At 34.2% G+C, this 16,751-nt stretch overlaps 2 protein-coding genes across 6 annotated transcripts in view; one reads left to right on the forward strand and one right to left on the reverse strand.

Annotated features, from left to right (window-relative positions):
* LOC106163084 (heparan sulfate glucosamine 3-O-sulfotransferase 1) overlaps nt 1–13,306 on the reverse strand; it is a 38,468-nt gene extending 25,162 nt beyond the window's left edge. For 2 of the 5 annotated variants that reach the window (XM_087000428.1, XM_087000423.1), the window contains exons 1-2: nt 13,218–13,306; nt 10,354–10,431 (exon numbers count right to left, since the gene is read on the reverse strand). The gene's annotated coding sequence lies outside the window, so the exon portion shown is untranslated. Of the gene's footprint in view, nt 1–541; nt 1,037–9,949; nt 10,133–10,353; nt 10,432–13,217 lie in introns of those variants that run through there. The other 3 variants (XM_087000431.1, XM_087000427.1, XM_013540565.2) reach the window with 3 other exon arrangements.
* A 124-nt stretch (nt 13,307–13,430) lies between these two features.
* LOC106163102 (small ribosomal subunit protein eS12-like) lies at nt 13,431–15,878 on the forward strand. The gene is made up of 6 exons (XM_013540614.2): nt 13,431–13,512; nt 13,637–13,672; nt 14,013–14,144; nt 14,471–14,573; nt 15,205–15,306; nt 15,626–15,878. Exons 2-6 carry the CDS (start codon nt 13,656–13,658, stop codon nt 15,686–15,688), a joined length of 417 nt encoding a protein of 138 aa, XP_013396068.1. The 5' UTR covers nt 13,431–13,512; nt 13,637–13,655; the 3' UTR covers nt 15,689–15,878.
* Nucleotides 15,879–16,751: the final 873 nt, after the last annotated feature.

Below are 16,751 nucleotides of genomic sequence, written 5' to 3' on the forward strand. Positions count from 1 at the left end.
AAGACACTTTGTAATTTATAAATTGACATCTTATATACTTATTGAAAGTTTCCAATATGATAAGGGAAAATAACTGCCATCAGAGCACATGGTTGTTTTTATTACATGTACCTTCCTTCATAAATGTCTGAACCTTTTCTACATAAAAATAAAATTTAAATCATGCAGGAGGTTGTAGCATATATCACAGATGAAGTGGTCTATCCTTTATTGCATATTCTTCCCTGATAAACGACACCAATTACAATTCTAACCACCAAATACAAATTGGTGAATAATATGAGATTATCTTTCATCGTGGGAAACTTTTTATTGGTTGTCAAATTCTCAACTTGGGTTAAGGATAAGTTTCCTTTTGAAAAACAAGTACTTTTGACCAGCAGGACATAGAGGACAAGAAAAATAACAGAATATCAGTCACTGTTTATCAGAAACTAAGCATTTGTTTTGATGAAAAAACATTTGATCAAAGTTGTGCATTCAATTACCAAGAAAGTTTTAACAACTGGCTGAAGTTTCTTTGACATTCTTATCAACTCACCTTGCTAACAAATCTGGTCCATTTGAAATACTGGTAACAAGAATCTTACGTTCTACTTAATTCAGTGTACTTCCTTTCTTATAATTGCAAAATGAAACTGGCATCACAGCCAAGTAGCCTAGAACCACTATCCTGTTCAACCAACTCAAATTTCACTTTTATACTGATTCCCACATGAGGGACCCTCTCAATCACAACAGATTCATATACGGTCCCTCAGTGATATCAGCACTGTGGTGCCCTGATTCTCTGTACACATTTTCTCAATCACGATGATCCATAAAATGGCCTGCAATAGAATCAATAGGGTCCAGAATGAAGAAAATATAATTCTACCACAGACTGTCCATGTTCCCAGGCAACAGCAAATTGATGGATTCAGGTTATAGATGTAATCAATTTACATCTAAAGATTAGGTGGCCTCCCCTAAAGAAATGATGCTCTTTCAATAAACAAACATGAGCCAAACAGGCTAAACTTCTATCTTGTATTCAATACTATAATACAAATTTGCTCTTGTCTTCAAATAATATTTATGAGATCTTTTTTTTATAACTTTCAGATGATGAGAGAGAGAAAGAGAAAGAGAGGGAGAGAGTTCATGCTATAAACTGCCTACCCAAGATCAACAATATCTAAAAAAACAAAAGCTGCATATTTTTTCTCTCCTCTAGTAAAAAAATTCTTTTGGCAAACCGATATTGTCATCCAGGCTACTCCAATGGGAAAACTTGCCTCTCAAAATACAGCATTGCTTTTCTTACTCCAGGCAACTTAGCAAAAACTGTTAACAATATCAACCTCCAAGTGGCTTTAATTAAATGGCCATGATTGAATTTCAACAAATTTAGTGATTGTTATACTATGGTTGTTATTTAGAACTTCCATTTGAATAATCATATTTTCGAAATCTTGACATTCTCTTTCCTCTTCACTGTCCTATGAAGTTATTTCTTTCAAATTCAGCTGGGGTTTTATTGAATCAAATTGTGTTATTTTTCAAAATATTTTCCAACTCAAATTTACAGATCATTTGCACTTACTATACAATCTCTCTCCTCCCCCCCCCCCCCCCCCCCCCAATAAAAATTCCCAACAAAACACACTGAATATATTTATTACAGAACAGAAAGGACCTTTATAGGAAAAAATGCCCAGTTCTGTATTTCTTATGACTATCCTCCAACAAATAGTTATTCAATCAAGAGAGACTGAAAATAGTCTATACCCAATGGGCATATCCGCTTCATTAAACTCAATCAAACATAGATCTATTTTCTAAGCTCTATCTAGCTGAGACATCAGATGTGCAACTAAATTCTCCAAGGCCACACCATGCATAATGCCCCATTGGGGCCTCAAACTTAATTAGTTGGTCCACCTACAAAGGGCTAGAGACAAAACCATTTTAAACATGCATTTTTATGGTTTAGAACCATCAAATTTGAATTGGAGATTTTTTTAAAATAAAATACACACATGAACATGGCATGTTATTAAAGTTCCAGTGGCTCTAGCTGCAAATGATTAGTTGGGTCTGCACTACTTAATCTTTAGACAATTACTTCACGCTAGACCCCAGGGCTGCCGCCACGAACAAGGCATTAGAGGTTCTAAGCGGATTTATGGGAAGGGATTTCTTCTTCTGTTGCAATTAAATAACTTTATTATTATCAGATCAATACTCACTTGAGCTTTATCCAAGAAGGGATTTGTAAATAACCAAAATTCCCTTGGACTTTATAGGTCTACAAAAAATTTATAAAGCCTAAATTCTTTCTTCATATTCTCATTTTCATGGATATCAGTGTGGTGACTTATACATGGTAATTGCTCGTTTTTTTTATTTGTTAATTTGATTCCTAAGGGAAAAACTCATTATTTATTCACCGTGCCAGCTATTGCTGTTAATCGCTGAAGGCAGAGTGGGTTTTTACAGGGATGGTACAACACATGCAAATAATAACCAGTTTTTGAAGAGTTCTTCTCTCAATTTGAAATGGCTTTTTCATTTAAAAGAAAAAAACTGATGCTTATTAGCTGTCTATCTTAATTACTGCGTAACTCAGTCAGTTAACTACTCAGGCAAGGCAAACCATTATGATGCCAACTAAATTCATTACAGTTAACCTGATCATTGGAAAAAGTACAAGCCAAGCTAATCCAGACTCTTAGAAAAGTAACAAATCTCCATCTGTTTCTGTTAGTATACAAGTGAGCTGAAATACCCCAGCAACCACTGAGTGGCAGATTGAGAAAAGCACGTGGTTTGTGTTATATAAACATATGTCAATTTTTTTTACAGCTTCAGTATTTTTTAATGAAACAAATAAAAAACATCTGCAATATGTCTACTCAATATACTGCTTTCACAGTTTTTTTAACCCACTGAAGTGTCAAGAAATCTTGACTTTTTTATTTGAAAATTTAGGACCAGGTGAATGAGGTTTATTTCAATCAAAATGAACTATATATTTTTAAAAATATATTTTCAATTCATAACCTTGCTGTTTTCAATCTCAACCCTCAAGTTTATGATTGCAAACCTCGAACCACGACATCATAACAATGTAAATATGGAAGCAATGCATTTTCAACCATCTCCGGCACATATAATATGGAAACTACAGAAATTCAGTGGATTAACAGTTTGGGATTTGCGATACGGTGCTCACCACCATAAATTTTAAGTTTCTGCCATGATATTACAGTTTGAGTCATTAATTCAGCGTATGTGATCACAAACTTTAGGCTTGAAATCAAGAACCATCTTATTCTTTCTTAGGGCATGATTTATTTTTAATATCTCCATTAGGGTGTGCTTATGTGTTCTGAAGGTATGGTTTCCTGAAGGTTATGTATTTTGAAGGTTTGCTATTCGAAGGGTTCATTTATCTGAAATACATGTATGGGTACAGATAGAGTGCAAAGATATCAAACAAAATGCCAGTGGATACTAATGTAATAAAAGACGACGCGTGCTTTGTGAGATGCAACAGTTGATATTCTCATTGTGCAGCAATCCTAATTACAAAAAAGCATAGGAGGGTGAAATGCACATTATGTTGTGCTATAAAGGTAAACCATTAGATGTAATCCTAAGGAATAACTCACACACGAAAATCTTCAATTGCTAATAAATGAAAACCTGAGAGAGCCTCTTAAGTTTGACACAGAGGTCAGTGCTCACCCCAATTACGCAACTACTATTTTGTAGCTATTGTATCTGCACCTTCAGAAATCGTATTGAACTCTTTTTTTCTGTGATAGTGAACCTTCTGAAAACTGGTTGATTTTAGATCAAGACTTCATATTTTTTGGAATATCAAACTTAGAAATACTGAACTTTTGAAACATAGGGCAGCCCCCCCCCCCCCCCCCTCAAATATCTACTTGTCAGTTTCACCATTGTCTTGGCAAAATGAAATACCATATGTCCCTTACCTATCTTTGCATGTATTACTTTAAGGCTCTGTTCTCACAACTTTTAGATCGATCTATCACCGCGGGGAGTCTCACTAGATTACTGTCAGATAATCCCCCTTAAGTGTCCGTCCCCGCCTACTACAAGCTTTAAGGGGTAATTAACTTTCGTGTCCGCCCGGCTGACAGCTATTTAGCGTGAACCCCCAGGGAGTTAGGTCGATCCAATATAGGTCGATCTAATCTATGAGAATGGGGTGTAAGTCTAACATAAAGACATGCTAAACTGTAATCAACTCAATCACACTAAAGAAACCCTCATAACTGCTAACTTGAAGGCTGTGGATATCTGAGCACTGCAAATTAATCCTGTTGGAGTATGCAAGCTGATTTTTAACTTTCTATTCATGAATTATCAGAAGTAGCATTTTTACACTGGTTTTGAGCCAACGTAAACTTATTTCAAAATTTTATGGTAATGGTGAACACATGAACCTCCCAATCACTAATTCTCTGCAGAAAAAAAAATAATAAAAAGGGATTTTTCACCACTGTTCCGATTCATCTTCAGAAAAACTTTATTTAAGGTCACAAGTAATGCAGCCCTGGGAATAAATAATTTACATAAAAATATCAATGAAAACATTGGAGGATTTCATTTCAGCACTAAAGATTTTCAGCAGTGATGCGTGTCCCCAGCTAATCCAGTTACAGCCTGTCACTGCTGCCTTTGGAGATCTGTCAGTAATTAATTGAATTAAATTGCCTTCTGCCGACAAGTCCATGTGAAAAATTAACTACACTGCTCCTAGATGGACGTCATTAAAATGCCATAGGTTACCATTTTGGTAACTAGATTGAGAGTCACCATGTTAAAATTCCCTTAATCTTTTCTCTTGCTACCTGTGGAGGACTGCCTTCCTATAAAGAATGAAAAACTAAATAAGCTTGGACAAAATTTTTAAATAATTTATTTATTAATAGTATTATTTCATTTTTGTAAATGCTTCTTGGCAGTCTTCTACATATTTTGTACTTAGAATGCCTGCTCTTCTATCTCCCTACTGAAAAAAAAATTATCATCCTTTCTTGTTGGTCTTGTATAAAGGCATTTTAAAACAAATAATTTTGTTGCAAAGAAATACCTACTTCTGACTTAATCTAAACACAGGATTTTTTAAATCACCTGGTGAAAGCATATCCTGGCTCTAAACACTTTGGATAGTAAAAAAAAAACTGGCATGTGCAGATACGTAGATACAAAAAATCCACAACTGAATGAGAACAAATGAATCAGGAAAAATGAATCCCAAATGCCATCTCATAAATTAATAACAATGAAGATTTGCCTTTAATCTAATAAATGGATCAGAAAATGTGTTGTTCCAGACTACCCAAGGGATTTTTTGTAAAAGGTAATTAGCACCCATGAATTAACGTCTGGAGCCATTAGCACCATAAGCTCATCTGTATGCTAATGTAATAAGTAGTCAGGTGAGTGAATGACAGTTTGTAGGGGGCTTATATACTGCAGAGAAAAAACTACTGATAGACGAACTAGAGAGCAATCCTAACGTACATATCTATGCCCAGAAAAAAGGCAACAAAAATTTCTTATATTAGGATACCAGATTCAGTGAAAATTGAGACTGCTTCTTTCCCTGCTGAAAAATTGTCTAGCCTGACAATTAGATCAAAATATACGAAGAACTTTTCGTGATATATTGTCCACTAGTGACTTTCTAACAGACACATCAACACCAATGAAAACATAAGGTATAACTCACTTTAATAAAAAGCAACCACAGGTATAACAAAAACTGATTGCAGATGTAATATATTACATACTCCCCCCCCCCCCAAAAAAAAAAAAAAAAAAAAAAAGACACATTTGCATGGTAGCAGACATGCCATCCCAACACAGGAACAGTCCCCTCTATTGTGTAACTTGGTGGATTGATTCTTGGCGACTTCTCTCCTCATAAGATACATGGATGTGACACAGAACTGTCATAAAAGGTGCATTGATGGCGTGGGATATGGTTGGTACACAGAAGCAAAGTGACAATGATGAAAGCAAAATCCATTATGGAAATAATTCTTCCTGATAAATCATTTTACTTTAAGAGCAAATGAAGTTATTGCCTGACATAAACAAGAAAGACAAAAATTAAAACTTTGTTTTGAAAAGTACTCGAGCTACTTCTACTGCAACCATCTTAATAAGAATACTTTTTCTAATTTTTTTTTTTTTTTTTTTTTTTTTTTTTTTTTTTTTTTTTTTTTGAGCACGTTTCCATCTTCACTTTGGAATCCTGAATGTCATGTTTTCAAGTAATGAAATCACTACCAGTACTTAAATATTGCATTTTTACGCTATTAATTACTTTCCATTAATTAAATAATTCCTGAAGCAGAAGACTTTTTCCCTTCTCTCCACATCTATTGTTCATTTCCTGAATGGTAAAACTGATAAGGCTGCCTGATAGAACAAACTAATAGTTCATTTTTCTGCATCTGTTCAAATTAACTGCAAATCTATAATGGATTCACTTGGCTGTCAATGGGTTTCTATATGTTCTTGAAGAAATTCATTAGAAAAAGAATAAACCTTTTATATACAAAATGAGGAAAAAAACAAGGAAAATCCCCGTCTTAACCAGTTCACTTCAATATCATTCTTTGTATTCTTCCCTTACACAGCCTTAATTCTATATTCACATACAACAACTTCTGTGCTTTGCCCATGAAAAACAATACAAGAAACTCCAATTAGCAACAATGGGCAGTCCAGCAAATTAAAGTGTCTCTGGTGACATATCACTGCTGCCAAATGCATAGTTCACTGCAGCCTCCAAATCATTTAAACAGAAGCCAAGTCTTGATAATGGGTATCAAACCGACAGGGAGCTGTATTGCACTGGTGCTGATCAAAGAAGACCAAATCCATAGTTTGTGCAACCATCTATTTGCTAAGTTATAGATGACCTTTCCAAAGGTTTACTTGATCAATTCCCCATATCACCCAGGTATCTTATCTGTCAGAATAACAAATACTACCAGTTGCTTCTTGATCAGATAGCTCAATCATAACTCAGATGTATTTCCGTTAAGTCTATTCAAAATCTGACATCTTGTGATGCCAGTAGGGGCAAGAATCCCCTCAGCTCCAGAGAAGGAGACAAGTGATACAACTACTTTGCATTTTTATTAAATGAAGGCCCTTGGTATCACTTCTCAAAAATAAAATAAAATCTAACCAATAGAATTACACCCAAATAACAAAAAACTTGACCCATATGATGATAAATCTAATAAGTGTGTTTAACTTAAGCATGATGTTGCAGAGTCCCTAAACTGAATGATGTATGACCACAAGTCACTCCTCACAGAAAGCTCCAGGAGCCAGTAAATGTATCTCAACAACTGCAATTAGCTATGAAGATAATCTTTAAAGCCATTGTGTTTAAATTTATTGCTTTCCCTCATATGAGAAGTCACAAACAACATTGCTACTTTGCTAATCAAAATTTATGAATTTCAAAGTACATCAAATTGTATATGTGTGTACACAAATACTTTTAATTTGTACATTCAAAATATGAAGCCTCGCAATTTCATGTGATCTGGACTTCTTACAGAAAGTGCAATGCAGTTACAATGGGTAAAGTACTAGTAGGCTGCACAATATTTTTTTGTGTGTGTTAAAATAAACTGTAGACCATTTTTTAAATATATGTTTCTAACAAAAATTAAAAACAAATAGAGTTTAACAAAACCAAAGACATAAAAATGTGAATTTTTAGACAAAGCTATATAATTACAGAGTTTATCTCTAGAAGACATTAAATCAGGACCATATTATATCACTGAAATTTCTAAAACAATATTTTTATAAACAATACTTCTTAAGTAATCTTTTTTTGAATGCATAATCACACAACAGACTTGATTCCTGTCCTCTTCCCAAGGCATGGTAAAAATCACACAAATGCATTGTTATGTTACCAGAAATACTTAGTTTGCACCTTGTTATAAACTGCATTTCAATGATCCAATATTCCACACTGTGAACTAAGGCACTGAGGTATGAATTAATCTTATGGCCTTTTAACATTGCCTTAACATGCAATATAGAAAATTCTATATATGGACCTAAGTACCCTTGCTGAAAAAAAGTTGCATATACGCTACACACACACACACATGCACGTACGCACACACACACACACGCACACGCACACACCATAAGTCTATTTACTTACAAATTTTGACTTAAATTGTACATATTCTACATTTGTTACCTCTAGGGCTTCTCTGATGTGCATGATGGCCCATGTACTACCCTCAATAAGACCCACTTTCACCAAAACCCACTTGATCATACAAACTGAATTGGTTACTCAATTTCACACTTCTTTAATTCGAACAAGCTGCACGTGAGCAGCCTGTTAATAAGACCCCAGGAAGTGTTTTTCATCAATGTAGCAAAGGCAAGGTTAGATGGCAGCTGACATACAACCTAAGCTGCTGTCAAACAGTACAGAAAGTTGCACTTATACTTCGCTTGAATGCCTTATTCAAACCTGCTGTTTACATTTGTTTTAAGTCCTGGTAGACTTGCGTCATTCGGATTTCTCCTCAGACCATGTTTGCTGTTTATGAAGGTCATCCCACTGAGGGTTACTGACATATCATGATCTGTGCGCTCTCAATGATCATTCTACTGTATGCAATGGAAGAGGGCAGAGAGGGATCCTGACAGTTTCTAAACTTCCACTTCCTTTATTTAATGACAATATGAACAAAACATATGGCAGGAAGGTCCCAACTTCAAAGTCCTATTATCTGACCCATACTCAGTGCCACTGTTCATTACTCACAACTGAGAGCAACTTCTTTCTGCAGAAATTAAAATTTGTTCTTATGTTAAAATTATTCTAAAAATCCCCAAATAAGGTAAGACAATAATTAATTAATTAATAATACTGACAAGCGGACTTTCCATTGCTATTTTGATTTTAGCAGGTTTACTTGTATATCATAACAGTTGATCTTTAACAGAAATTGGAGAAATGTGTAGAATTTCAATTTTTTTTCATTCTGCATGCCCATATTTTTAAGAGCAGGCCACACTGATACAAATAATGTTGATATCATCTAATCTAATTCAAATAGTCGAAGGATAATGTATAGGGGATGCAATGTGACGCTCACAGTTACTCAGTGACCATTAATTGTATTTCTACACATTGTTGTGCCAGAAAGAATTTAAATTGAATGCTCAAATGGGATGGGGTCCACTATGCAGCTTGCAAATTGTTACAATTATGGAATAGCTATCTCTCTCTTTCTACCTGTGTGTGTGTGTGTGTCAGAGAGAGAGAGAGAGAGAGAGAGAGAGAAAGAGGGAGCTTTTGCATAATTGTTACAAATATGGAATAGCTCTCTCTCTCTCTCACACACACACACACACACACGTATGCGAACAAGTGCACACACAGACATTTGTATCAATTACAAACTTGATGAAATACCTCCTTAATTATTACTAAAAAAAATACCTTGACCTGCACAAATATTTGCGAGTGTGCTATTTCAGTCAAATATATATCGATTATGTGCATATGAAGATACAGACCTGGTGCTACCAAGTTATGAAAAAGTATACTTACTTTGCATCAAAAGCACATTACTATATTTTAACCTGTACATTACAATTATTATGCGGGATCAAATTATTTTTTCTTCCTGTATGCATTAGTACAGATCTGTGGTGTAGTAAAAAAATCAAACCACAACTACACTCAAGGCATTCACTGCATGATGGGGGTTTTATTCAATTTGTGCATGCTTAGTATGCAAGCCCTTGCCAAATGTTTGTACCACATCAGAAACACACTATTTTGGCAATGCTACAGCACTGTTCATAGCTCAGGTTCAGATGCAATGCAAGTATTATAACAGAAATAAATGACACTTACCTTATCTTCCTTCAATTTTTCCAAAATCTGCTTGCCAAATGCAGAGTTCATTTAAAGCAAACTTAATGTGCTTTTTGCTAGAAGCATGGATTTGTGCAGTGAGGCAGTGTGGCACCAGCAGTAATACTTAGGCCACGGGGCCGTGTGTCCACTGGGCCAAGCATGGAGTGAGAGACCTGCTGCAAACTTGGAGATGGTGAAATAGCACAACACATGTACAAAATGCACCCTTGACTGTGTTGCAAAAATTCAGCATCAATAACACAATTTTATTTTCAACTATCCAGTCAGGATAATATCACACTACAACTAACTTCTTAACACAGTATTTTAGCCAGGTTTTACCTTTGAAAATTCTAAAAAAAAAAAAACTTTTTAATTTAAACAATTGTCAAATAACTTACCTCTCCCTCTTCTTCTTTCTTACTAACGGCTATTTATGCTGCCTTGCCATGTAAGCTTGCCATCACATGGTTTCTGGCCTGTAAGAGAAATGCATGGAACAATGTACAATAAGCTGGAAGGCAGCTGTCCAAACTTAACCCTAACAGACACCAAGTCTGAGAGAGGATATGAAGATAAGACAGTATTTTTAAACCATATGGTAAGCCCATAGGGTAGGATACATATTTGATTAGATACAGAATATTGCATTCTCAATAAAAACCCAATTGTTATAGAAATGAAATACTCTTAAAAATAAACCGGACCATAAAAAAAATTGTACATATATCTTTTAAGTACTTAATACTTAAAAGTATTCTTTTCTTTAACAATAACATTAACTAATAGAGATTTTGTATCAAGGCCACAAATTGCAATTTACAACTGTTGCTATCTATTTTCATTGACACTTAATTCTACCTTTAAAAAATGTTGCTGATGGGCATTAAGTTACTGCAGAATAAGTGAGGTATGAAATATCAAACTGTTGTCATTCCCTAAAGCAGCGTTAAGATCAATCTTAGCATATGGCTACAACATTCATTACACACACACACATACAATTTTAAAACTATTTTTGTAAATGGGATGCCTATTAGTAGAAATCTGAATCTGTTTGTTTGTTTCAGTCACCGTATTTGAAATCGATTTTAATTTATTTTCATTATCAACATCATTTTAAACATAAATATTGAAGTTAAATATTTTACCAAGCTAGTCAAAATAACACTTATTTCTTATACTTTTAAAATAAATTTCCATTTCCTTGAAGCAACACAAAGAATTTGTGAAAATAATAATGTGAAAATATGCACCAGAAGTGTGTAAAGGTAATCCAGTATTTAAATACAGAATTATGAATAGATAACATTTTGGTTCCATTGTTGGGATTACCAAATGCACTTAACCTTCAATCTTATCATACTGAACTTCCAACTTTTTTCCATCCAAAATTCACTTAGAATATTACCATTTTAATTGTGCTTCATTTATCTATCAGATTAACTATTTTTTCTTTTATTTTTGTACCTGTACATTTTTTTAAATATCACTGTTATACAATATGCATACAAACAAGTAAACTCTACAAGTGCAGTAGTTTCACAAATAAGCTTTACATATTGAATATTCAAAGCATCTTAATCAGGATACAAAGCCAATAAGCTGGAAGTAAATCCTAATAAGCTTTGAACAATAATTAACAGATAATGCAAAACCTACATGTTGCATCTCAGCTGCTTCACAATAATGGTGAAACTATTGCCCATATTTACTTTCTGAACATCCTTATTTCTGTATTCAGTTTTGGGAGGTGGCCATACAACCACTGACGTTGTAAAATTTTAATCTTCTTGGCAGCAGTAATTACTACTAATCAATACTATGAGCAGAATAAGTAGAGAGTTTGCACCATATCTGACCTACCAGATAATTTGGAAGTGCACATTCACATGTGTTTTTGTGAGCATGCTATGAAAAAGAGGGCTGGGGGAGAGCTAATTTTTAAAGGAAACAGTGACTGTTTCAAATACTATGGATAATGTCACAATTGAGTAAGATCATATATCAAATATTTATTATGTATACTGAAAATATGAACCAAGTCTATTCATTAAGGTGATGTTCAGTACAAAATATCAAAAGGATGGCTTTAATCCCAATTCTTTCATTCTTTACTCTTCTGTCCATTGGATTGAAAAACTAATATCAGGAGGGCATTGTTTGCAAAAGTTGAGTCCTTTTATTCTGATGTGAACACAATGGTTCTGGAGCTATCTCAACCTCCGTGTCCTACAATTTCAGTATTTCATAGAGCATTAAATTTGAAAAAAGTTGCTGAAACCATTAATCAACATATAAATATTAGAGGGATTACAAATCTAAAATACTACAAATGCCTATACTCAGTCAAACAGATGTACATAAAAGATACATATAATCCAAATGAATTCATTGCCTCTGCAAGACTACAATTAAAAGCAAGCATTAGACAAAGAAAAAAATCTGAGCAAAGAGACCTTAAGTCCAAATTACTTGGATCAATCAAACTATTAAACAATGAATTTATATACTCAAAAATCAAAGTTTCTTCAATAAGATCAAGCTGCATTTTACAGTTGTAGGCACCTAGCTCTATCTTTCATGCATTAGCACAAATAGTACATATCAGACAGGAGTGCTAATCCATGAAACTTTGTACTACTGAGGGAATATGTAACCCCCCTTATATATGTAATAAGGAACAGGCAGTTTTGTGGCCTGACACTGTATGGTGTTACACCAAAATTACAGACAAGTCTCAAAGATTAATTACTGAATGTGGGTTAATCTACAGTAATATGGTTTGGTTTACTTCTGGAATCCTTGGTATTGAACTGAACATTCAGTGGATGGACGTGCAGAGAAACACTTACAGCTTATTTTATAAACTTCTAGTGCCGGTATATAATTATGAATATAATATCGGCGCTGACAAATTAATCGTGCAAATGATGCAGTACGAATGACAGCATATTACAAGTTCATATTACACTGCTATTTATCTTTCCCTATTACTTACGTTCAGTAACGTCAAAATAGAAAGGTAAATTTAAGAACATAAATAAAAAACCTTAATTAATTACTGCTGAATATGATTACTTGAACTTATAATAATATGTGTTTATTATTTAAATTTTAAACTGATGCAGTGTAATTTACTGGAAGCATTCATACTCAGTATGTGAAACAAAAACGCTGCAATTACAGGTTTTAAAAACATTTTAATATGTTTTACATCATAAAATACGCAGGCACGTTTTTAACTATCTTTTAAATACTGTACCTGAGGGGTCATTCTTGACACCACAGCGTGACATTATTCGCCCACGCTTCTTTCAATGGTAATGTACACAATGGCCACGTGACTTTAGCTACGGGAATGAGAGAGGTGAGACACAATGAGTTCAAATTCAAATAGTAAAAAAATGGAATTGTGAAATTAACGATTGGAATAATATAATGTTACATGAATGAATTTCAATTTTCAGCTAGAGTTATTTAATACTTGCATCGCATTTACTGCTAAACTACGATGACCTGACCTTTTTGAAGGTCGTTTTAACTTCGTCACAATCATTGTAAGTGAGCTCCAAAAATCCACAAAAATCTTTATTGCAAAAGTAACATCGAGACATGATATTGTTTAAACATATAAATAAATGTCTGTTCTTTTATTATTCATGACCATTTTTTATTTTACAGAAGGACGTCCGTGTTAAAAATGTCTGACGCGGAAGGGTATGTTCTCTTTATTTCACGTGTCAGAAAATGCTATTTTAGCTATAAGTAATGCATATAAACAAAGGTGCTAGTCACATTCAGGAAAGAAATTATATTCACTGAATTTGCCACGAGTTTATTATTAGCCAGCAGTATGAACAAAGACTCGGTATATTTCGAGCTGTCATGTTTGTAGAAACCGTGGCACATTGGCAGTCCCCCCCCCCCCCCCCCCGCCCTCACACATACCACTACCATATAACATCTGTGATATTCAGTATCTTTTTTAAATTAATTTGCTTTGATATTTTGAGTAAATGTCTGCTACTCAAATAAACGTATTGCGTAACTTTCTCAGAGATGATGTGCCAACTGCCTCTGGAGGTGGGCCCATGGACATCAACACTGCACTGCAGGAGGTGCTCAAGACAGCTCTGATGCATGATGGTCTTGCCCGTGGTCTCCATGAATGTGCTAAGTCTTTGGACAAGTAAGTTTGTTACTGTAATTAGTTGAGATTTTTTAAAGTCTTGTCTTTTTCTAATACATAACTTTTTCAAATTTATCAATTTTAAATGCTCACAGAAAGTAATTTCTGACTGAAAGCCAACTCATTTTTCAGAAATTTTGAAATTATATCTTTAAGTAATACTAACAACTTGTGTATTTTGGAAAATAGATTACTGAAAGTCTGTAAAACTTGGTCGCAGTAGTAAAGGTAAGCATATTATAATTAATTCATTATTGTAAAAGTAATTGAAAAGTAGAATAAAGTAGATATCTTTGATCTACTATAAAATATGTTTCTTCCTTTAGGCGTGAAGCACACATATGTATTCTGGCCAGTAACTGTGATGAACCAGCATACGTAAAACTGGTAGAAGCTCTCTGTGCTGAACATGGCATTAGTCTCATCAAGGTATGTTCAGCTGAGAGATTTTAATTACACTGCCAAGTGTATAACATGTCCCTCCAAGGGCTTGGTATTCCTTTTCTTTAGAAACATGTTACAAGATTAGTGTGCTGCTAATATAGTTATTAATAAAAATTGAACAGATTGAACAGGCTATTAATTGAACATTAAGCCAGCCTAAAACTTGATGAGAGGTCATATTCCTGGGGCTGAGAAGATTGTTTTATCTTAGTGGGGTATATATTTACAAAATGTTTAATTTTTTAATTGGCCACGGGCCAGTATTATTTGACAAAGGATTAAACTTAATTTGAGCAAACTACATGTAGTAGTGCTTGCTTTAAAACATAATCTTGCACTAGTTGGACACTGGTAAACCTTAAAGGGTTAATTTTATTAAAAACAATATAAGGTGTTTAATATTTAATACAATTAAAAAACATTTCCAATAAAAGTGCTTGTAGTTGCAAACATGATTAGAATTCTTTTAATATGTATTAATGACAGTTTTATATCTTGGTCATTAGTGATTTCATATCTTGGTCTAATACAACAGTATGAACCTGCAGCAACAAATTTAATTTGTACAATCTATAGTGCAACCTTTCACATGTGGATGTTTACCTTTGTATTTTAGGTTGATGACAACAAAAAGCTTGGTGAATGGGCTGGTCTGTGTAAGATAGACAAGGAGGGCAAAGCCCGTAAAGTTGTCGGCTGCAGCTGTGTTGTAGTCAAGGTATATATTTTGCTCTAAATTTGGAAAACTGGAAATTTTTTTTGGTGGACAGACATTTTTAACCACGTTTTCTTATGTTTGACTTCTTGTTTTGTGTTCTATATTGCCACTTTTGTCTGCTACTATTGAAAAATTATTCATCTGAAAGTGAATAAAGTCAATTATGGTGTTTTAGCATGGTTGTTACAGATTTTATTTCTTAGAAGTAAAATTATGTGTAAGATATTGTTGGGAGAGGAATATTTCAGGCTAGTGTAAAAGCTTGTTTACAGCTGTCGATTGTGTGTATTCAGCTGAAACATGTTTATTTTCACTTCAGGACTATGGAAAGGAATCCCAGGCCCTTGATGTGCTGAATGAGTACTTCAAGTCCAACAAGTAAACCAAATAGCCGGTTGACTTAACTGCATTGACAGGTGTCAACAGTCTACTTGAAGATAAGAATGAACTGTTTTCAAATTGTCTTTCACCCAAGAAGACTGTTGCTACATCAGGTGTTGAAAGTAGAATGTCATCAGTTTTTTTGCATTCTGTATGAAAAAAAATAACGAAAAATAAACAAATAAAAAGTGCATCAATTGTGACAGTTTTTAATGTACAGACACGGCTTTTACAACGGTATCATGCTTTTTATGTACAGACACAGATGTGTCTGTACATATAGCCATCGTCTGCGTCTGTCGTCGCTGTCGTCGCCGTGCACTTTTACCGATAACACGATAAGTGGAAAACCATTTTACCTTTTGACTTGAAACTTGCAGAACTGATGAATATTCATAATACGCAGGTCAAGTTCGAAAATCAGCATGATCGGGTCACTTTTAGGGAATTTATGCTGTTTTTTTCACTTTTTTCAGCATATATGCAGCACCGATAACACGATAAGTGGAAAACCATTTTACCTTATTTGACTTGAAACTTACAGAACTGATGAATATTCATAATACGCAGGTCAAGTTCGAAAATCAGCATGATCGGGTCACTTTTAGGGAATTTATGCTGTTTTTTCACTTTTTTCAGCATATATGCAGCACCGATAACACGATAAGTGGAAAACCATTTTACCTTTTGACTTGAAACTTACAGAACTGATGAATATTCATAATACGCAGGTCAAGTTCGAAAATCGGCATGATTGGGCCATTTTTAGGGAATTTATGCTGTTTTTTCACTATTTTCAATATAAATACAACACTGATAACACAATATAAGAAAAACGGATTGGCCAATTGTAATTATACTCACAGGGGTGGTCAATCTTACTAAAATGCAGGTTGAGTTCGAAAATCAGCATAATCGGGCCATTATTTTAGAAGTTATACTGTTTTTCACATTTCCTCAGATTCAATTATTAGGCATGTTAACAGTCTCATTATTTAACTAATAAGATGCCTAAAAGTGTTTGTTTGATATTTCCTGCATCTTTACAACATTGTTAGTTGATC

The sequence above is a fragment of the Lingula anatina genome, chromosome 1 (genome assembly GCF_051362555.1).
Source record: "Lingula anatina isolate TDL-2025a chromosome 1, LinAna3.0, whole genome shotgun sequence".
NCBI lineage: Eukaryota > Metazoa > Brachiopoda > Lingulata > Lingulida > Lingulidae > Lingula > Lingula anatina.

What these genes read in the sequence shown, in the direction of transcription:
- LOC106163102 (XM_013540614.2), top strand. An exon ending in TGTGCTAAGTCTTTGGACAA is followed by an intron (nt 14,145 to 14,470) that starts GTAAGTTTGTTA and finishes TTCTTCCTTTAG; the next exon opens with GCGTGAAGCACACATATGTA. An exon ending in ATGGCATTAGTCTCATCAAG is followed by an intron (nt 14,574 to 15,204) that starts GTATGTTCAGCT and finishes TTTGTATTTTAG; the next exon opens with GTTGATGACAACAAAAAGCT.